The sequence below is a fragment of the Protopterus annectens genome, chromosome 14.part0 (genome assembly GCF_019279795.1).
Source record: "Protopterus annectens isolate FY-2018-M chromosome 14.part0, PAN1.0, whole genome shotgun sequence".
NCBI classification, from domain to species: domain Eukaryota; kingdom Metazoa; phylum Chordata; order Ceratodontiformes; family Protopteridae; genus Protopterus; species Protopterus annectens.
This window is the reverse complement of record NC_056748.1, coordinates 1,144,612,312-1,144,635,898: the sequence shown is the minus strand read 5'-3', so window position 1 is coordinate 1,144,635,898 and position 23,587 is coordinate 1,144,612,312. Positions and strand designations below refer to the sequence as shown.

The following is a 23,587-nucleotide window of genomic DNA, read 5'->3' as shown; positions in this document are numbered from 1 at the left end:
CAAACCATGAGGCACGCAGTTAGAAGTGGAGGAATATATAGGAGCCAACTCACAAACAGGTCAGCAGTTATTCAAAGGTACTTAAACTGATTTAAATGATTTTTCAGTCACTGCATAAGGGGAGAAGCATTCAAACCTTTCAGAATATTTACCGCGATAAACAAAATGTCCGAAACTGGGACATAATGATAAAAGTATTCAAACTAAATACAAAAAATGGTGAAAATAATTTCCAAAGCGTTAAAATCTACGAAAAGGCTAAGACAACCACATTTTTTCACAGTGTACTACTTTTTCACATTAACTAAAACTTTTCGAAATATCCGGTATCAGAAGTGTTCGGAGTGTTCACAGTGGAAGCATTGTTAAAGCAAAGCGTTTTCAAAGAAATTGCTGTGAATTTCAGCATAATCACAAGTACCTGGCCTATGCTTATATTTAAAAATATTTTGTTGTTATGGTGGAAGAATGTTGCAGACCAGGATCTCTGGTGTTTGATAATAATAATATTGCTGAGAATTGACGAGTGTTTAAGCACGAATATGATATTTTCATACAGGCTGCATTTTCTGATAAAGACGCACGTACAAAGGCATTCATACTTCTTAATTTAGTGGGTTTGGAAGCCATTGAGAGGGAACAGTCATTTGTGTATGCACCTGCCATGTATGCAGGGGAGGGGATGAACCCACCATATTGTGATACAGGCTGAAACACGGGAAGGCTCTGACTGCTTAAAACATAAATTTAGAGAAATGTGTAACCCTCAAACGAATATTACAGTGGAAAGGCACATGTTTTACACAAGAAATCAAAAGCCTGGTGAAACTATAGCAGCATATTTTACCTACTTAAGAAATAAAGCAAAAACATGCAGATTTGGTGATCTGAGAGATTAGCTGATAAAAAACAGGCCTGTGTGTGGTGTTAATAATGCAGTGAAAGCGATTTTGCTTTGAGACAGTGATTTGACATTGAGCATTTGAGATTTGTCAAATAAATGAGCTTACAGAAAAGCATAATCATTTCAAAGGGCTTTGCAAGTCTGAAGTGGCACATACTTTTATTAAAAGAGAGCATCCAAAGAAGCAAGTAGATCAGATAGAGAATTGTGAGCAAACTTTTTATGTTGATGGTGTCTCTGCGATTGATGAAACAGAGTTAACACAGTAGGTTATCAGTTGGCAGCAAAGAGTGAAACATTTTGTGCTGTTTGAATTAATGGGAAACTTCCAAGTGAAGTGTTATAGCACTACAAATTTGAAACTTGATTCAGCAAAGTGTGCAGAACTAGTTGCTTATGGTGGTGAATAGATTCAAACTGATGGCACAGTAGTTCTCACATGCCATTCTGCTGGGAGCAGCTATGGCTTGCAGTTTTACAGTCAAAAGACACATGCAGCCATTGTTAGGCCTCAAAGATAGTTTGAGAATGGGACTGATTTCATTTAATAAAGAGGTTCACCATATAAGTCTGAACAACCACAATAGTTTTACACAGAATATTTTTAGTGATATGCTGATATTTTCACAGATGTCCTTGGCAAACTTCCAATCACATATTCCACAAAATTAAACCATGAAGTAAGCCCAGTTGTCAGACCAGCAAGGAACGTTCTGATAGCAATGCAGAACTAAGTAAAAGCAGAGCTTGACAAAATTGTGATTTTAGGTGTCCTTAACCATTCAGTCGGTTCTTTTACTGCAGTATCCTCCATGGTTGTAGCTCATAAGAAAAGCTCAGATGATATTCAAATATGTATTGATCCAAGAGACTTAAAGTGCTTAAACATCTAGCAGTGTCATTACGAAATTGAAGAGACATTTTTCTGTTCATTGTAGTCCACACAGTCGTATCTGACTATGGTGCACAGTTTACAAGTCAGCAGTTCAAGAATTTTGCTGAGTCTTGTGACTTTGTGTATCCACAGTCCAATGGGTTAGCTGAGCGTGCAGTTCAAAGCGCAAAGTACTTGTTGGAGAAATCCAGGAGAGATGGTGCCGATGTTTTTCTTAACCTACTTAATCTCATTAACATTCGTTGAGATAATTTGCTTGGTTCGCCTGCTTAGAGATTGATGTCCAAACAGACTAGAACAACTCTTCCAATCAGTAAACAATTATTGATTCTGAATGCAAAGAACAACAGAATGGCCAACAGTCAACTTTTGAAAAAACACCAGCTACAAAAGTTGTACTATGATAAATCCAGGAAACCCCTCAGACCATTAAGACAAGAAGAGATTTTTAAGAATGCAAGCATCTAAAGGATATGACCAAGTGGAAATTGTCAAAAATATTAGTGAAGAACCAAGATCTTGCATCGTACAATCTGATGGAATGGATTTCGGAAGGAATCAAAGAAACATATCACCAGTCTGTGAACCACCAGAGACTCTATTTCTCAGAGTGTCCCTACACTTATTTGAATTCCAGAGGATAGTGTATCTTCTTCAAGTAATCCCGATGTAATCCTTGAAGTTCCAATTGTATAAGAATACCAGAGACTGTCCCTGTTGCTAAACCTAGTCAAAGTTTTTATGTGACCAGATTTGATAGAATTTCCAGACCCATTCCGAGATAAACTTTCTGAATTTCACAGTTAAAAAAAAAAAAAGAAGCAAAGGTGATCTTCCCATCTCCACTGCTTACTTTCCAAAGAAGTGATGTACTGCGCAAGCATGGGAACGTAGGTTCCATACACATGCGTAGCACATCAACAACGCCACAGGATACGGAACCAGTGTGGAAGAACACAACGGCAACATTATACAAAGACATGATTTAAGAAATGCATGTAATTTTTTTTTCTTAAATAATTTCACTGTATAATAGTAATCGACTCCTAGGTGTGATATATTGAAGATTTACCCATGGTTGTCTTGTTTAATCACTCGGGCTTCATCCTCATGATTAAACCACACCAACCATGGGTAAATCTTCATTATACAACAACCCCCCATTAATATTCCAAAATGTGCATGCTGATTGGTCAGCGTGCAAGTTGTAAATCAGACTTATACTGATGGAAAAAGGTCCGGTTGCCCGGACTTTTTCCATTAGTATAAGTCTTTTTATACAGCAACGGAGAACGCAAGATCTCCGTTGCTTTTTAGACACTGTCTCGCTATGTTAAACTCCTTTAACATAGTGAGACAGCGTTAAAAAAAGTAACTGAGATCTTTCTTTCTCCGTTGCTTTTTTTAAAGCTGTCTCGCTATGTTAAATTCCTTTAACATAGCAAGACACTTTGTAAAAAGCAACGGAGATCTTGCTTTCTCCATTGCTTCCACCCACAGCTCTGATGTACTGCTTAAGCATACGCATGAGCAGTACATCAGAACTGCCACAGAATACCAGACAGCTGCGGAAGGGCAGCAAGAAGGCATTGTACAATGCCATTATTTAAGAAAAGTTTTTTTTTCTTAAATAATGTCATTGTATAATAGCAATAATCCACTTTTGGGTGTGGGTAATGCTGAATTTACCCACAGTTGTCTTTGTTTGGCCACTTGGGCTTCGCCCTCGTGACCAAACCACACCAACTGTGGGTAAATCCAGCATTACCCACACCCAGGCATGGGTTACTGCTATAATATACTACACCCAGTCATTGGTTATTGCTACATGAATATTTGCTACAAATAAGCCAAAGAGTTGTATAGAACTGTTAGAGTGGAACTTCTCTTAGAGTTCCAAAAATATATATGTGTTATCATGAAGTGTGTGTGTTGTGTATATTACATTTAAAAAGCAAGTCACACACTGTGTTAGTATTTTTGTACAAATATGTGTTTAATAAACAATGAAGCATCATTAACAAAATGAATATCAAATCATGAACAACACAATATACGTACAAAAAGATAATGTAGAGGCTAGACTAAAAGACAAAACTGTAATTTCGAAGACTTTGAAACAGAAATTTACATAGTTTATTGTATTATTTATTTTATTTTACATTTGTTGACCGGGATAGTCTTACTGGGGAGCTCCAGGAGATTACTAGACTACTAACATACAGGTACTAGTTGTTATACAGTTAAATACTACAAATTTTAAACAGTTCAGGAATCTTCACAGTTTGTATAAAAAACATGTTACAAGCATTAGATAAGATATTTTGGACTTTATGTACAAGACTTCATTAGTAACTAGAAAGTAATTGTTAAACAAATACATGCATCCAATTTCAACAGTTCAGCAGTGCTCACAGTTTAAACAATACTTGTTGCCTGCCTTAGGTAGGATGCTTTAGAATTATATGCAGAAGAATTTAACTAGGTATTTTAAATTATCTCTATTAGGATAAGATATGTTTTTGCCAAGGATAGGCCTTGATCTAAAAAGACACAGAGAGCAGGAATTAGGTCTTAAGAGAGGGTATTTGGGATATAGTATGAGATTAGTCTGGATTTGTACAGAGACATAACCAATGGGTTTTAAGATAGAGTTTCAGATTGTGTTTAAAAAGTGTAAATGTTGTTCTTTAAAACAGATCATTTGTTCTTCAGTAATCATTCAGGCTAAAGCATTCAACACAGAAATTCATCTTATTATCCATATAATTTTCAACTAGTCTTAGAGTCATGCTAGAAAAGATGAATTTAAATTCAGTAATCACAGTTCTGATTTTATAATTCATGGCAACAGCTTAGACTATATATCTTCAGTTCACTGCATTTAGAGGAGGGCTTCAAGAATTCATTTGAAATTATAATAGTGAGGGAGCAGAGGCCAAGAATTAATCTAACTTGTATTTTTAAAAATGCTTAAAGCACTGTTGAAGAAACCTATCTTGCCTTTTCTTTGGACAGGTACCACAGTCACTGTGCTCAATGGTCCTATCGTAGCTCTTGACATTGACCAGGGTTCTAATGCAGCAGTAATGTACCGATTATTAACTACAGTGATGGACTTCTTTAACATTGACAGAAACAGCGGTGAGTACATGGCAATCTTATGTGCAGTTATTTTATGAGTAATGTAAGCTAACTAGTTGTAAGAAAAGAAGTTAACTAGATTATAGTATTACTCAGGAAACAAAGAAAGTTATTATTCTGTACAATCAGTATATTCCACCAGCAATTCTTTCTGGGGCTCTGAAATTAAAGTAACCTGGTGGATTCAGCAAGAAAGTACATCCGGGCAAATTAAACTTACTTTTCATATTTCTTGACTTAACATTTCATTCTCCTTTTGTTTAGTGTGTGGGCACATACCATTGCATCAGCATTAGCCTCGTATTGGCATAAAATTTCACATAAGGTTTCTTGACCTTGCCTGCCATGCATCTTTTACATCTGGGCATACCTCTCAACCTGGAAACATCAAAGATCTGGACAAGGGCCATGAAAAATAGGTACAAATCTGTATGCTGATTAACATCTAATTTGCATACATACTTACGTAACCCCACCCACTCCGATGGAATTGTGGGATACCAACTTTCGAACACAAACTGAAGAACAGACAACCAAAATATGGCACCAGAGTCCCCTTGCAGCCATTCCAATGTCCCATTACCTGGCTATTTCGCCCCATTTACCATAAACACTAATGTGTGCATACTGCTTTACTTCTACAATGATTATTTGGATTTTATTTTTACATTTTGAAGCACATCAATGCACAAACACTAACAGACAGCTGATAAACAAAGCAATACTGTCTCACAAGGAAAATAGACTTAGCATTAAAACTTCTCTGCCCTTGAAACTCACATTCATTGAAACAGCATTGAAACCTGTACCACATCCAAAGAAAATGCATCTAGCCAGTGGTGAATAAAGATTACCTTTTTTGTTATCAAATCATTGGCCCCTTGCACACAAAACAAGAAACATACATGTGTTCTTTTCTTTGATACACCTTCCTGACTTTTATTAAGTTATATTCCTTGTATAATACAGCACACTTGTTAGGCACATTTTAAATTTGTTTGAATGAACATTTTTACAGTAGGCTGTACTGTAAGCAATGAAAGAAAATGCATGAATCAATAATTACAAAACTGCCCAATTCAGAACATTTCCATCATAAAAGTCTGCTTCCACACCCAAACTATAAACAGAATAACAGTAATGTAAGCCATAGGCATCTTGCATAGCTTCTCGCACTTATTTTCAATTACAGTTTTGTTTTTTTTTGGGGGGGGGGGGCAAAAGGTCAAAAACCAGGGACACATTTTAAACACTGCTTGCATAATTTTGGAAAGTTGCTAGAATAAAATGTGTGTTACCACCATGCAAGTTACTGGCAAATTTGGAACCTAGAACACTATATACTACAGTTAGTGCAACATACCACTATGCTAAATCAGCAGTTTAACAATAGGAAGACTAAAACTTAATGGCTATCATTTAGTGAATTCAGTTCTCACTTCTCACCATAGCTTTCAACCTCTTAGCACAAAAAATCTGGACAAACAAAGCCAATAATGGGGGAGCACAAATTCAGTTCTCACTTCTCACCATAGCTCTCAACTCTTAGAACAAAAGACCTGGACAAAGCTCACAAGTGGTGGTGGCTAGGGACTTATCAGGGACACATTTTAACCACTGATTGTATAATTTTGGGAAGTTGCTAGAATAAAATGTGTTACCGCCATGCATGTTACTGGGAAGTCTTGAACCCAGAACACTATACAATACAGTCAGTGCAACATACCACTATCCTAAATTAGCAGTTTAAACAATAGGAAGACTGAAACTTAATGGCTATCATTTAGTGAATTCAGTTCTCACCATAGCTCTCAACCTCTTAGCACAAAAAAAAAATCTGGGCAAAGCTGAGAAATAGTAGTGGCTAGGGACTTTAGGCTTTTTTTACCCTGTACCAAAGGTACAGGGTTTGAGCCTAAATACTTCTAGCCACCAGGTAAATTACATTGGGGGCATTTTCTCTCTCACACCCACACACACACACACACACACACACACACACACACACACACACACCAGCAGATTTACAGCCAGCATTTTCTTTTGGCGGCAGCACACATACCCTTACCTAAAGCAAAAGTCGGCAGCAGATTTAAAGCTAGCAAAGTTAAATCCATTGCAATCTCTCTACGGTGGCACACACACCCTTACCTAGAGCAAAAGTCAGCAGCAGATTTGAAGCCAGCATTCTCCCTAGCAAAGCAGTTAAGCCATTTCTCTCAGCGGCAGCACACACACCAGCAAGCATAGCAAAAAGCAGCATTCTCAACAAGTTATTTTCTCAGCGCAGCACACACACCCTTACCTAAAGCAAAAGTCAGCAGCAGATTTAAAGCAGCATTCTCCCAGGCAAAGTTTAGTCCATTGCAATCTCCCTATGGTGGTACACACAAGCTTACCTAGAGCAAAAGTCGGCAGCAAATTTGAAGACAGCATTCTCCCTAGCAAAGCAGTTAAGTCCCTTGCAAAGCCAGCATTTCTCTCGGCGGCAGCAGATTTAAAGCCAGCTGTCTTCCCTTACAACTGACTGGCTGGTAGTGCTGCTCTTTCAAATTCTCGGCAAGGCACTTCCCGCCTGCTCGCAGCCAGCTTCAAATTACGACGTGAGCTCCTTGAGCTCAATAACGACTGGCTGGTAGTGCTGACAGACCCGACGTCATCGCACACGTGATGATGTCAGCTCCGACAGCATGAAAATTTAAAAAAGAAAACAAAAGCAAAGAAATCGGAAATGAAGGGGTGCCACTCAGGAATCGTGGGACCCATTCATTTGGACCCCATAATTCGGTAAAAAACGAGTAATTTGTGATGGTTGGGAGGTCTGTATCTGGGACATTTTTCATTAAGCAGTGATTAGCATCTTTTTCATGATATTTTCTGTTTGGCAGTCACACCAATGTAACATTTCTTTCTTCAAACAACCACTTCTCATACAATAAGGTATCATTAAACAGAATGAATATCAAATAATCTAAACCATTGCAAAAGAGAGCAAAACAGTATATTTATAGAAAATACACAGACTGGAATAGAATTCCAAATTGCAATGTCAGAGATGTAGGAACAAAAGTCTGCACAGTTTTTCTGGCATGGAAGCAGATACAGCCAACCAGCTGAAAGAAGTCTCATTTCAAAACCTGCTGTCAACTTTCTTCATGAATGACCACAAGCATCCCCAACTTATCCAAGGTTCTTGTGTCGTCAGTGTACTCCAGCCTAACAGATTGAATATATGGCCGTCCCTTCCCTTCAGTCCACCCAGTGAAAACTTTTTTGCCATTCCATTAATCATAGATGCTTGTCATTAGAGAGAACCATCTGAATGAAGTTCTTCCAAAACACAAGAATCATAAAATCCAACAGCACAGTCTTCCACATAACCACGACAGCCATATGTACCATTGTCACTCAAGGCTAGCTAACTATATTAAGAAAAAAACACCTGGAGAACAGCAATCAATCCATGTTCTATTATGAAAGTAGAATGTCCACAAATGTGTAACCGCAAACCAATCCACGCTTTATTGTAAAAGTAGATAATCCACAAAGTTGCTGACCTAGGTTTCGTCCCCACAACAGGACTTCATCAGTTTATGCACATCATTGAGCATGTCTGTGTTGGGGTTCACTACATATGATCAAAAGTTCATATGACCGAAGCCCATTTGACTGAGACCAAATGACCGAAAGTTCATATGACCGAAAACTCATTTCACTGAAAAACAGCACTGGCAGGTATATGCCCTGTTCCCCAGTGTAGTGCAACCATGGAGTTAGAATATATTGTTAGGGGGTGGGGGGTGCGGGGGTTGTAGCCTCCCACAAAGTTTAGTTTTGCTAAACAAAATGAAATCAAACCACAAAATATCTGATCAAACTAGGTGGGAGGCTTCGCCCTCCACACCCCCTTACAATATATTCTAACTCCAGGGACGCACTACAGTGAGGAAAAGGGCATATACCTGCCAGTGCTTTTTTTTGGTCATAGGGGGTTTTCGGTCATATGAACTTTCAATCATATGTAGTGAACCCCTGTGTTGTTATCCACCCCATTCGGATACAGCCACATTCGCAGTCTCTTTGGCACCTGCCCCAACTCTATGTTTCTAAGAAGGTATGTATTTTCTAGTTGTATTTTCTTCAGATTAAATAATTTAACTTCAAAAGCTTTTAGTCTTTCTGAAAGAGACGTATTACCAAGCTTTTTACCTTTTTCATTTACCTCATTGGCAGCTTGGAAACTGAATTTATTACATTTCTATAGTTCTGTGTAGTTAACTCCTGTTTTTCCTTCAAGGGTTTTAGGCCCATTGCTTGTACTATTGACAGTGTTCATAGTTGCATCATTGTCATTAGATAAAAGACTGCCCACATTCTGGGTGGGTTGAGTTAACGGAACCTCCAAACTTCCAAATAGTTAATTGGTTTGTCCAGTTTTGTGCTGTTTGTCAGCTAAAGATTTAATTTGAGCAGTGTGTTCCAACTGCTGATTTATCTGCTGCAAAAGTTCCATAATATTGGTGGTAGAATCCATGTTCTCCATGCAAAAAAAGAGACAAGATCAACTTGGAACCAAACCAACAAATACTAAGAAAAAAACACCTGGAGAACAGCAATCAATCCATGTTCAGTTATGAAAGTAGAATGTCCACAAATGTGTAACCGCAAACCAATCCATGCTTTATTGTAAAAGTAGATAATCCACAAAGTTGTTGGCCTAGGTTTCGCCCCCACAACAGGACTTCATCAGAGCAGTTGAAAACTCATATACATTCCTTTTTATGCCTCCACCCAGTACACCAATTAATTTCCCTCCAAATTATTTAAAGCAAAATGACCATATTCTCTCAAAACTTAGTAAAAATACATTGAATATATTATTTATATAAATAAAATTATTGATAAAATACCTTGAATATTTTGTTTTTATATAAATATACAATTCATAGTACTGCGGTAGTGGTGCTGCAGTAGCGTTGTCGCCTCACAGTTAGACGTTGCCCTTCGATTCTCAGTTAGAGCATCTTCTGTGTGGCGACATGCGTGAATGGGCGTTCCTTCATTGAAGGTTGTGCGTTAGGCCCAGCAAGCCAGCACGTAAAACTTTACTGCCAATCATTAGCGGACCGGAGTTCCGCTGTGGCGATCCCTAACCGGGTAAAGCCGAAAGACACAAACAAACAATATAAATATAAAATTAATAATACTATTATCATTTCATTTAACACATGCATATAAGAATTATAATTCTAAAATAATAAATATGACACCCCAAATAGACATACTAACCTAAACTAATCCGGTGTTAGCTTAGCCACCTACCTTCCCAGTATATGTTTTAACTTCAATAGGGGCAATGCTAACACTATCATTAATTCCTGGATAGTTTTGGGCATCCAGCCTAAGTTGCCATTTGAGTTCACATATATCTCGATGGACATCTAATACCTTAACCTGAATGTCATTTTTAATTTGTTGAATTTGTTGCAAGCTTTGGATTGATGGAGGGTGAGTCCACCTTATTTCAGTATTCCCATTTGCCCTCCAATAGAGTGGTAGAATGGACCCTCCTGGTATCCCCTGGGTGAAACAAAAGTTCTGAGAGACTTCATACCAATAAGCCTTGTAAAAAGAGGGCACTGATTTAATTGTAAAAGGTGGATCATATGGAGCAACAAAATAAAATGTTGAATTCAACATCATTGTAAGCCTCCTAAAAGCAGGCACTGTTACGGAAACATGAGTCCATTAAAAGAGGGAACTGTGTTCCCTGTATATAAAAGATAAAATTAAGTAGTTAAGATTTGATATTTCTCTGAATACTGAATGGATCTGAGGAAGCATCTGAAATTATAGTGTTTACAAATCTATTAAATTTTATTTCTATTACACTGTTAATATTTTTATAAAAAAATCCTCATTTTTCTGCTTTTAAGCTGTATATGTTTATGTACCATGAACCGAACAATGACTGAATATCATAAAGGAAAGGGGTAATACACTAATCAAGAAAATTGTTCACCACCACAAAAATAAATGAATAGCATGCACCTTAGAACAAAACTAGAAAGCCACATAGAAGTCATTCCATTCGTTAAAAAAAGCACATGGTGATAGAAAGCCGCATACAAGTCATTCCATCCATTAAAAAAGTAAGTACATGGTGATCACCATGCTGTTTCCCATTTGCTATACTGTATAGTTGTTTGTTCAACTAAACTCCTTTGTGGGTCTTGTTCTATTTATTGTTTTATGTTGCTTCTAATTGCAGAACAGCAGTTGTTTTTTACACCCTTTCTGTATTCTGTAGTATTTGGCACATTGCATAGTTTTTTGTGTCACCAGTGCCATTTACTTACACCACATAGTTTTTAACTGTTAACAATATGGCCACAATGCAGTTTAATTTTTGCCCTTTCCCCTACCAGTTCTATATTGCATATAAGCTATTTGGTGCCTACAACTCCTTTAATATTGTGTTTGTCAATAAGCAATGCTGTCCTTCACATCCCTTGCATTTTTTCATTGTATTTAGATGATCCTGTGACCTCCACACTATATTTGCACTTGCCAGCCTTGTCCTTCATGCCATTCTAATGACATTTTCTGTCACAAAATAATTCCAGGTATTTTTACTGAATATAAGACATTCTCAGGAATTCAGTAAAGTGCTAAGCACAAGTCATATGGTGTGTACTACAAAGGCCCTTTTCCCATGACTTGCCATTTACAATTCAGAGGTAAGTTGACCATGATGAGGTAAGATGCATGTCCCTGAATTACACTGACTACCATGCCTTGCAGATTATTGCTGATCTACACAGACTGATAGTAACCTGCTGCTTGTGTAGGCAGTGGCACCCCCCCCCGGTTACTCTCTCTCACACATACAGAAGAACACACACCACATTCACTGTGGTGTGTGTATATGTATTGTTGTATTATGGAGCTCATCTGCCCCCCTATGGCCAGCTCCAAGCTCACTATGTACATGTTGGGTACAAAGTATGTTGCATTTTATGCCACTGGCTTGCTGTAAGACTCTACCTGTACCATTGAACGAAGCTTTGCAGTGCAGAGTGCCCAGTCTGTTATGCCATGTTCCCTTACGTTTTCATACCTGCTGCCTCCTAGTCCAGTCTCATTTGAGAGTTTCCAAACACACTTTCTACTCTGATGTGAACCCCTATATTTTTTGTCACTTGGTAGAACCTGATACCTTTTTTTTTTTTGGAAGTGCCCATAGTTCACTCTGCTTGCTCCCTTCCTTCCACATTTTGCCATTACCTCACATTATTACATCATGGAGCTCAGTGCACTGTTATAATGAATGATGGATTCTAATCTCACAGTCAAATCTCCTAGTTCCAATCCCTCCAAACCATTTTCTTTGCAATCTGTATCTACTGATAACATTCCTTCCTACTTCATCCAGCAAGCAGCCGATATTCTTGCTTTTCCGGTATCCATCTTAATCAACGGCTCTTTCTCTGAATCAAAAGTCCTATCCCTCTGGAAAGAATTTTGCACATTACCTTTCCAAAGGGAGGTAAGTCCCATGAAATCTTTAATTTTAGATCAGTAGCCATTCTGTCACCTCTCTAAACTACTTGAAAAATGTATATATAAACTCTACAATATCTAACACAAGAAAACCTACTTACATGATTTCCGTCCAAAACACAGTACAACCACTGCCCTTATCTCCTTTACTAACTCTATTTCACTGGCTCATGATAATAACAAACTGGTGTCCTACTTATTTCTAGACCTTTCTAAAGCCTTTGATACCATCTCTCACACTCTACTTCTGGCTAAACTGACGAATCTCAGCTTCTCCCCCACCACTGTCTCTTGGTTTTTCTAGCTATTTCTCTGATTGATTACAATCGGTGAAATGGCTTGCTGTACTCCCCTCCCTGTAAAAAATGGGAGTTCCCCAAGGATCCGTATTGGGTCCTTTGCTATTTAATATCTTCACCAATTTACTCTATACCTCTTGCTCTCAGTCATCGCTTGTACAATATGCAGATGATTCTACTGTGATCACTTTCTGTGACTGTCCCTCTGGTCTTAACTCTACTATTCAGGAAGCCTTTACATCAGTGGAAACCTGTCTCACCAACAACCAGTTAATTCTGAATCCCAAGAAAACTAAACTCTTACACTTCCTCCCTAAATCTCTTAACCATCTAAAAACTAACTTCTCTATACTGTCTCTAAATAAGACTAAAATAGTACCTGAAGCTAGCACCAAATTCCTAGGCATCACCATAGACGATCAACTTAAATTCGACTTGCATATAAATAACTGTATTAGGAAGACTCATCAAAAACTAGGCCTTTTATACAGAAACAGAAAGTTTCTCACTTCCAAAGCCAAAGTAACCCTATCCCATACATCTCTCCTACCCAGTCTACTATATGGTTCACAAGTACTCAGAAATTTAAACACTACACTCCTAACAAAACTTAACTCAACATACAACAAGGTGGCCAGATTCTCTGCCCAGCATACCTATAAAACTCATCACTGTGTCTCACTTCAGCAACTAAACTGGCTGGAGCTTCCTAATCTGCTTCTTCTTTCTCAGCTGCAGATTATACACTCCATGTTATACCAGCCATACTACTCCCCTAACTTATCCTCCTATGTATCCCACTACTCCCCAACAAGGTCACTACAAGCTCTGATCGAGACCTACTACTTATCTATAAACCCAGTACTAATATGGGATGCAACTTATACAACTATCATCCTACCATTGCATGGAACAAACTTCCTCTTCATATTAGATTACTAAGTCAACCAAAACAATTCAAAGCAGCTGCTAAAGAACACTTAAAATCTATCTGGTCCTGCCTTTGTTTACTCCCAACATAAAATAGTCCCCATCCCTAAGTGTTTCTACTAATTAAACACTACTCCAATCTTTTATCCTCCACTCTCCACCTTTTCCACTATTCCGCCTTCCCTGATTTGCCTGTCAGTCCCATTTAACTTATATATATCATCCTTAAGTCAGACTCTTCTCTTTTCTAAACTCCTTCTCCACACTGCCACCTGAAAACAATGTTTTATATTGAACTATTGCTATATGACTGTATGTTTATATGTCTTCTTCATACACCCTGTAAATCTATAATAATAATCTAATGTTGTTTATACCATATATTAGCTTCTATGAATATGTTTTCTATAATTTGATTTTGTACATTTGCATCTCTAATTTTTTAGTTCTAACTGTACTGTATAATATGTTTCAGAGCTTTTCTCCCCAAACCTCCACTGAAAAACGGCTATTTTTTTAGCTCAGTCGGACTTTCCTGGTTAACAAATGTAAAATAAAATAAATAAATGGGCTGAGCTGCTGTTCAGTAGGGACACACTTCGCCTGCACTGATCGCTGTTTGATTTTATTTATAAATCATGTATATTGCAGTACTCTAGCCAGGATGGCCTGCATCCTCTGTCAGGTGGACAGCACAGAGCAGCATGAGAAACGTAAACTAAAACTAAGTAAAAAAATAAATATATTTTGTTCACGTATGAACTGTTCACTTTTCCCTTCCTATTTATGATTTGTAAAATGTGTAGAAGCTACATTAACAATATACATAAGTTAAGTGGAGTTTAAAAAAAATATAGAAAAGTTCAAATGCATTTTACACTAAAAACTATAAAAATGTCATTGGTCCCGCAATTAATTTTTATTGACTTCTAAGACAGCCTAGACTGAGTACAGTATAAAATCATAACACATTAAAATAATTAAAAGTAATATATGCATTATTCAGTTATTTATGTTTTAACAGTTGTAATTTCCATTCCATAACAGTTTGCTAGAACTTAAAGTAGTATACAGTAGTGCAACCATTTTAACCAAGAACAGTGCCGTTAAAGTTGTACAATATGACCTGACAGTGATTTAGTATGTAATACAAGCAATGTTGGGTCGACATGACATAGATAGGACTGCATAAGTAGGCAACTTGCTGGTGAAAAGGGCATGAATCACACAAATAAGGGGAGACTGCTATGGCAGGTAACATGACCTATGCCCAGTAACATTCAAGTAGTGTGCCTGCAACACCACACGTCCAGATCTCCATTGATGGGGCCACCTAAACACAGGTAAGAGTCCAGACACGTGTCATACAGTAAAATCCCCACTGTTTATATTTTAAATAGAAAGGAAATGGGTGTACAGAATGCTCCTAAAGGAAAAAGAACAAGTAGACGAATACAACAAGAAACAATGATATGGGGAGGGGGTAAAAGTTTTTTTTTTTTTTGAGAACAGGTGCCTGTTTATTTATTGTTCTCTTTATTTATTTTTATGAAGGGAAGAGGGATGCTTTAATTTAGGGAAGATATGTAGGATGAAGAATACACGGATGGCAGTCAGAGCTGAAAAACTGACCCAAAAGACAGACAAAAACAGACTAGAAAGGTGAGGGTTTCCAACAAATGAAGGGACCACAAAGATAGCATAACGACGGAGAAAGGATGAGGAAAGAACCGACTTCCAAGCTGCGCAGTAATGCACTCAACCAGAAGTCAGTCACATACAAGGCTGCCGTAATGGCTGGACCCAGCCGTTTGTGTCCTGGTTATCAGGGCCCTGCAGCTGTGAAATTCTGCAAGCTGCATAAGGATTTGCCACATGTGCAAATCTAGGTGTAGCCAGTCCATCACAACCATCTCCAGACTGTCTACTTCTGAAAGTGTAACCCAGCAGTAACCCCTCCACCATGCAGTCTCCATGATGGGGAGCCCACAGCCCATCCTCACTAAAAAATCAGCATGAGAGGGCACCACTAACCCTCCAAGTCACCCCTCAACAAGGTGACCTTTTTCATTCTGCAAAGAGGCAGGCCTGGAGACTGCTAGGGACGCAGCAGATGATGGTGCTGCAGGTGTAGGAAGCAGAGACCACTGCCATTCACCATCCAGTAATATGGCCAGTGTTACATCAAATTTAAATGTAAATGGAGAAAAAAATGCAATGAAGGAAAGCTAACAAAATGGTAGTGATAAAGAGAAAACAAAGCCATAAAAGTGATCATAAAGCTGCGATCTGAAGTAGTTACTTCATTTGCTCTGCAACCTGTGGGTATCGGATCCGATCTCGGATCCGAGCCGGCAGCTTCACAAGCTACAAGATCCGAGCTCCTAGCTCCTCCCCCTACCCACAATCCCCTGCCACTAACTGTATTACCTCAGATTGTTTTTTGCCGTGACTGAAGACAGCTACTTTTTGAAGAGCTCCTTAGCTAAGGTGGTTAGACTGTTCCTTTTTCTCTTAGTTAAAAGCTTTTTCTCAGAGTTTGATTGTTGTGCGTTTGTTTAGTGTCCCTATAGTTAGTATAGTTAATTAAATAGTTTTTGTTTGTGTAGTAGTGTTAGTTTTCTGTGTCCACCCCTCCCCCACTTAGTGTTTGGGTGTGCATGTATTTGTGGTAATGGCTGAAGGGCCCAAGGCCGTTTTTTCAAAGTGTACTGAGTGTGGCCATAAGCTTTCTCCTGCTGATGGCCACACTCAGTGCGTTTTATGCCTGGGGGTGGCCCATTTATCAACGGCTTGCCAAATCTGTGCAGCCTTTAACCCCCGGGCACTTAGGGACAGGAAGAATAAGCTGATCCTGGCGGGCTTGCTCCCCCAGGATTCGGCTGCTTCTTCCTCCCCCACCAAGGCTCAGGCTGTCTCCTCAGCCCCAGTGCCTTCCGCTCCCCCGCTCAACCGGGGACTCAACCTCCCGATTTGGTTTGAGTTCAGGGGACTCTGGTGCCTCTTCCTCTAAAGAGAAGAGGCACAAAGATAAGGCGAGACACAGGTCTCAAAAAAGGCGGGCTGAGACTCAACCCTCAGCCCTGCCATCTAAGCTGGCTAGCTCTCCCTCCAGGGTTTCCGGATCCTCCCCCTCTCGGCTCCATTCGCCTCATTTTTTAACGGAGCCAGAGGGAGAGTACCGGTCTCCCTCGAGGTCGTCAAGGCGACCCTCCCGGCCTGCCTCAACGACTTCCTCCAGGTCGACCAGGAGCCTCAGCGATGCAGATATGGATCGGATGATGCGTCGATTCTTGCAGACCCAAATGCAGATGGGGGTGCTCTTGCCTCCCCACCCCTCAGGGGGGTGTGCGGCCTCTGTCTTCGCTCTGATCACTCCTTCTCCAACCTGTTTTCGGGTTTTGGAGTCATCGGATCCGGGCCCTTTCGGAGCCGGGGATTCATCAGCGCTGATATCTCCGGTCTCTTCAACGCTGACCATGCCCTCGAGTATTTCGGATCCGAGTTCTCGGGGTCGAGGGCTGAGCGTTGGATCCGGGGGAGTTGATGTGTCTTTGGCACCATTGAGGTCGGAGCACACTTCTCTCTCGGATCCGACCGTATCGGCTCCGACTCCGGTCCCTACCTCGGAGCCGAGGAGATTGCTCTCGGAGCCTGTGGAGAGTAGTTCTCCTTCGGCTTTTAAGGTAGTAGAGAGGGTGCTGTCGACGTCCTCCAGGTCCCCGGTCTGGGCTTCGGATCCTCCTGCACCCTCGCTGCATATGGGTCTATCCTCCATCATCCGTCCATTGGGACAGCCTGCCCAAGCCCTCCAGCCTGTTCCCATGGAGGAACAGGAAGCCGTTGATGAGCCCTCCTCGGACAGTCCCACCGAGGAGGTCCCTCATAAACGGAGGTGTAAAAGGAGGCACCTGGACTCCCCTGAGTCCATCACCACAGACACGGATTTGGATGAAATGGAAGGTTCCCCAAGATCTCCCCCTGAGGATGTCTCCTTCGGAGACATCATGGAGATGTTGCGTATTAGAGGGGGGTGGTCTGCCCAAAAACCTTCCGCGGATGAATCCATGTTCCTGGAGGCATTTGAGGCAGGCCTGTCTACCTCCTGGGTGTCCCCTCCGGCTGACCCCCTGGTAGACCTTATTACTACCAGGATGTGGAAGGAGCCCGACACCGTGGAGCCAATCCCGAGACGGCCCGACAAAGTCCTTAGCCCCCCATCAGATAGACAGTCATGGGCCAAGGGGTCTCCAGTCGATGCCATGTTGGTGGCGGCTGCCACAAAGAGAGAACTCGCCCAAGAGAGTTCTTCGGCCCACCCGCCGGATAAGGAATCTCGGGCGCTGGACCGCATTGGGAAGCGGATGTTTGCTTCAGCGACCTTCTCTGTGAGGGCGGTGAATTATATGGCACATAACATTAGGCTACAGTGAGACTTGATTAAGGAATACGCTGCAGCCCCCCCGGAGTCCATGTCGGTCAAGGACAAGAATGTGTTTTCGACTCGTATGGCCACTCTAAAATCCATATCTAAAACATCCATGCAGCTACGCTCTCATGCAACGGAGGGAGCCACTAGGGCCAGCGGAGCCAGGGTAGTCTTGCGGCATCATGCCTGGCTCCGCCTTTGCGATTTCGCAGAACCCTTTAAGGTGTCCTTCGCGAATGCGCCCTTTGACGGGTCTTTGCTTTTTGGCAAGACCGTTCGCGAAACATTGGTCCAAAGCGAGAAGGATGGGAAGACGCTGTCTGCCGTCGGGGTCCGCTTCTCTAATCCTCAACGATCCTTCTCAAGGAATCAGAGGGGACAAAAGAAGCTGTGGTTCCGCAAGTCTCATCAGTCCCATCCAGCTTCGGACCCCTCGTCCTCCAGAGGCAGAGGAGGACAAGGTGGACGCCGGCCCAGAGGCAGAGGGGGGGGGCTGCGTAATTTCGGGTCTAGAGAGCCTTTCTCGGACAGACCTGCGCAGCAGCCCTGAGGGCTTACCCAACTGTCCATCTCTGGAGGCAGTCGGGGGGCGGTTGACGGAGCATCTGTCAAATTGGGAGTCCATTACGACAGATCGATGGGTGCTCCGCGTCATATCCAGAGGTTACTCCATTCCTTTCCTAAGCCTTCCCCCTACAAGCAGACACCTCCCTGATGTTCCACCCAATCAGTCCGGATTGGGTTATTACTCCAGGTTCTTTTTAGTGCCAAAGAAGATGAGGGACCTAAGACCCATCCTAGACTTGTCCGCTCTGAAACTGTTCATCCCCAAGGAAAAATTCCGGATGGTCACACTTCAATCAGTTCTCCCCTTGCTAATGAAGAATGACTGGATGTGCTCTATAGACCTCAAGGATGTGTACTACCACATATTGATGGACAGACGATCCAGAAGGTTTCTCCGCTTCCGGCTGGGAGCCAGTCATTATCAGTTCAGGGTTCTTCCATTCGGCCTCACCTCAGCCCCCAGGGTGTTCACCAAGGTCATGGCAGTGGTTGCAGCCCACCTGAGACTTCAGGGCATTCAGGTTTTCCCATACCTAGACGACTGGCTCCTTACCGCCACCAACAGGCATCAACTCTGCGTTGCAAGAGATTACGCTCTGACTCTTGCCCAGAGTCTAGGCATCTCAGTGAATCTTCAAAAATTCTTCCTTCGCCCCGTACAAGTCTTAGAGTTCATAGGGGCCAGATCGGATACCCGTGCTTCTCGAGCCTTTCTGACGTCGGACAGGCTGAGCAGCTTGTCGCTTCAGGTGCTTACTCTTCTTCAGAACCAAGCTCCTGCGGTGGAGTTAGTCCTGAGGACACTAGGGTCTATGGCAGCGGCGATTGGTCTATCACTTCATGCACACCTGCGAATGCGGGCTTTACAGTGGACCCTCCAGGTTCAGTGGTCGCTATTACTTCACCCGTTAAGTTCCCTGATTCCACTGAGCAGAGTTTGCAAGGATTCCCTTCTTTGGTGGCTTCACTCTTGAGAGCTGAGGCAAGGGAGATCCTTTGTGATTCCCCCACCCCAAGCCATGTTGACCACGGATGCTTCTCGCCTCGGGTGGGGGGGGCATTGTTCGGGCAGAACCGTCCAAGGCACGTGGACTTCCCTACAGACCGCTCTGCATATCAGTGTCCTAGAGATGAGGGTGGTGCTTCTAGCTTTGCAAGCTCTCCACGACCTTCTTCCTCTGGGGACTATTGCTATCCAGACAGACAATATGTCAGTAGTCTGGTACATAAACAAACAGGGGGGAACCAGGTCTTATCCCCTTTGCCGAGAGGCTATGAGAGTGTGGGAATGGGTGATATCCACCAACCAACCGCTTTCTAGTAGCAATGCACATTCCGGGATGGTCCAACATATCAGCGGACAAACTGAGTCGAATAATTCTCACTCCGTATGAGTGGTCTCTCAATCCATCAGTTGCGAAGCAGATCTTCCACAAGTGGGGTTGGCCTTGCTGTGATCTTTTTGCTTCTCCATTAAACACAAAATGCAGCAAGTACTTCGCAATACTTCCCCCCCTGAGGGGAGACTCCCAGAGACGCTCTTGTTCATGCTTGGCCTCCCGGTCTTCTTTATGCTTACCCTCCCTTTCCGCTTATGACGAAGTTCATACAGAAAGCCTCTCAGTTGGGGAGCAGAGTTATCCTCATAGCCCCATTCTGGCCTCACTAGATCTGGTTCCCATACCTGCGGTCTCACAGTTTAACTCCCCCTTGGATACTGGAACCCATTCCAGACCTGATTTCACATCCCGCAGGATGTCAAACCCCGAACCTGGGAAAACTCAAGCTTGCGGCTTGGTTGATCCAGTTCCACTGATGGCTAGGACTCCGGTATCTCATCACCAGTGAAGGCCATTCTGGTAGCGGCTCATAAGCCGGCTACCAGAAAGATATATAATAGCAAGTGGAAACGCTTCTCCATCTGGGCAACAGACAAGGGCCTGGATCCTTTTACAGTTCCTATTTCGACAATCCTGGACTTCCTGTCGCTGATTTTTCGGCAGGGAGCAAGTGCTTCTATGGTTAAGGTGCAGTTAGCAGCCATTTCCCATTTTCATGTGGGAGATGGACTAGGATCATTGGCATCCACAAAGTTATGCAAAACTTTCTTGCGAGGCATCTTTCTTTTGAAACCTCCTGTGAAAACGGTGGTGCCCCCATGGGATTTGACACTAGTCTAGCAAGCCCTGACGAGTCCACCCTTTGAGCCTGCAGCCTCGATTCCTTTAAAATTCTTGTCCTGGAAAACGGCTTTCTTGGTAGCTATTACTTCTGCTAAGAGGGTTTCGGAACTCCAAGCACTGTGTATGAAACCCCCTTATCTCATTTTTCACAGAGATAGAGTGTCTCTCAGGACTAACCCGTCTTTCTTACCTAAGGTGGCTTCGGAATCGAATATCAATCAATCAATCAATTTGCCCATGTTCTTTCAAAATTTTCAGAATAAGGGAGAGTACATATTGCACAGACTGGATGTACACAGGCAACTACGTTTTTACTTGCACAGAACTAAAGATTTTCGCAAGTCTGATCAGTTGTTTGTGTCCTTTGCAAAATCAGCCAGGGGAAGGGCCATTTCTAAAGTGACCCTAGCAAATTGGATTTGTCAATGTATAGTTCAGTGGTATGTATCTTCAGGCAAACCAGCTCCTATGGGAATACACGCTCATTCTACCCGGTCCATCGCCACCTCAGCAGCTTTCTGGTCCAGGGTTCTCTTGGACGACATATGTTCAGCAGCTACCTGGTCCTCTTCTCATACGTTCATTTCTCATTATAAACTGGATATGATATCAAGAAATAGGGCTTCTTTTGGCTCTGCAGTGCTTTTGAATATCCTTCCATAAGGCCACCCAGGGTTATTGTCTAGGTAGCTGGGGACTCTGTCCCACAGGTTGCAGAGCAAATGAAGTAACTACTTCAGATAAAGAACTTATGTACTCACCATAACGTTCCATCTGAGTAGGTACTTCATTTATCTGCAACTGTCCCCCCTGCCATCCCCCTAACCCTTTTTCGGGTATTTTTTTTTCTGGTCACCTGAAATATTACTGTCTTGAGGTTAGGTCTTCAGTATACCTCTGTCGAGGTTATGACTTAGATTGGGCAAAATCGATCTGAGGTAATACAGTTAGTGGCAGGGGATTATGGGTAGGGGGAGGAGCTAGGAGCTCCGATCTTTTAGCTTGTGAAGCTGCCGGCTCAGATCCGAGATCGGATCCGATACCCACAGGTTGCAGACAAATGAAGTACCTACTCAGATGGAACATTATGGTGAGTGCATAACTTCTTTTTATACCAGTTTGCAGTGCAGGCACTGGAATGAAAAAGGCAGTCAGCTAACCAGTAGCAACACAAAAGTAGTATACAGACCTGCAGTATATCTTCTACTGAATTATGTGAAATGTAGTGCAGTGTACGTTGGGAGGTACCCTCTGTACTACAGTGCAGTGTATGATGGGAGATACCCTGTGCACTACAGTGCAGTCTATGATGGGAGGTACCCTGTGCACTACAGTGCAGTGTATGATGGGAGGTACCCTGTGCACTACAGTTCAGTATATGATGGCAGGTACCCAGTGTGCTACAGTGCAGTGTATGATGGAAGGTACCCTGTGCACTACAATGCAGTGTATGATGTCAGGTTCCCTGTGCATTACAGTGAAGTATATGATGGGAGCTACCCTGTGCACTACAGTGCAGTGTATGATGGGAGGTACCCTGTGCACTACAGTGAAGTGTATGATGGGAGGTACCGTGTGCACTACAGTGCAGTGTATGATGGGAGGTACCCTGTGTACTACAGTACAGTGTATGATGGGAGGTGCCCTGTTACTTGTGTGTAGGACGGTGTCACAGTGCATAAGCGTCAACTAGAAATGGAAGGTTGATAGAAGCAACTCCAATAAACAGACTGCACAGGCCTGATGAGGCTATGAAGAGATGGCACACACTATGTGGGATGTGTGGCATAGGGAAGCAACAGGCAGTGTATACCCATCTTAGGATATCAACCTGGTCCATGTAATCCCTGTGGTAATGCTGCAGCCTGACGTTTGTCCACCCATGTGTCTTATTGCACAACAACCCAATGTTCACATGCCCAGGGAATGCTTTGTGTATCTATAGTAAACATGAGTAGTGAAATGGGTATCAAACAGTATGCTATGTCAGGCTGGCAAGGGCAGTGGGCATTGGTAGAATTGGTACAAGGCACTGAAGGGAGCGAAATGCACGTATGCCAAACCAGAGCCCTACACCCTTGTGTACTGTCACAAAGAAGGTTAACCCATTCTGCAAAACCCAGTCACTGTCAGGAATATCTAGCAGAAAGAAGGACAGTTGCACAGATATATGCAACTACAGTTTTAGGATACATAAAGCAAATTAATAAACAATGTTGGAAACAGCAGCATTATGATTAAGGGCAACTATGCAGGTGAGTTATATGAGCATAGCCATGAACATCAGTAACTGCATAAAAATGTGCAATAAAGCCAACTTTTGTAAAACCATTTTTAGCTTTGTTGCTAGTGGTACCCACCCCCATCTCTTTAGTGGGTATGGAAGGGCAGGTTAAGCCTGATAACCCAACAGATGGAGTGCCATTACCTGTCCAAGCACTGGGCAGTGTGGCTACTATACAGCTTGATGATAGGAATAGAAAGCAGCATGCCAGAGGCCAACAGCAGGCATAAATGAGTGCATGTTTATATCAGTGGCACAGACTCGGATGGATATCACCAGAGATGATTATGTACTGTACAGCATGAGTGATGACATATGTGAGGGTGTGCAATGTTTAGGTCACAAACTCTTAGTTAGACTGGTATTTGGCAACCATTATTACCTCCATG

The 23,587-nt window shown here is 42.0% G+C and overlaps 1 protein-coding gene across 1 annotated transcript in view; it reads left to right on the top strand.

Moving 5' to 3' along the window:
* The window catches only part of CDH23 (cadherin related 23), a 2,508,764-nt gene that overhangs the window by 2,075,908 nt on the left and 409,269 nt on the right, over positions 1 to 23,587 (top strand). The window contains exon 25 of the mRNA XM_044056944.1: positions 4,818 to 4,943. Within this exon, the coding sequence (XP_043912879.1) occupies positions 4,818 to 4,943 (126 nt within the window). The remainder of the gene's footprint in view (positions 1 to 4,817; positions 4,944 to 23,587) is intronic.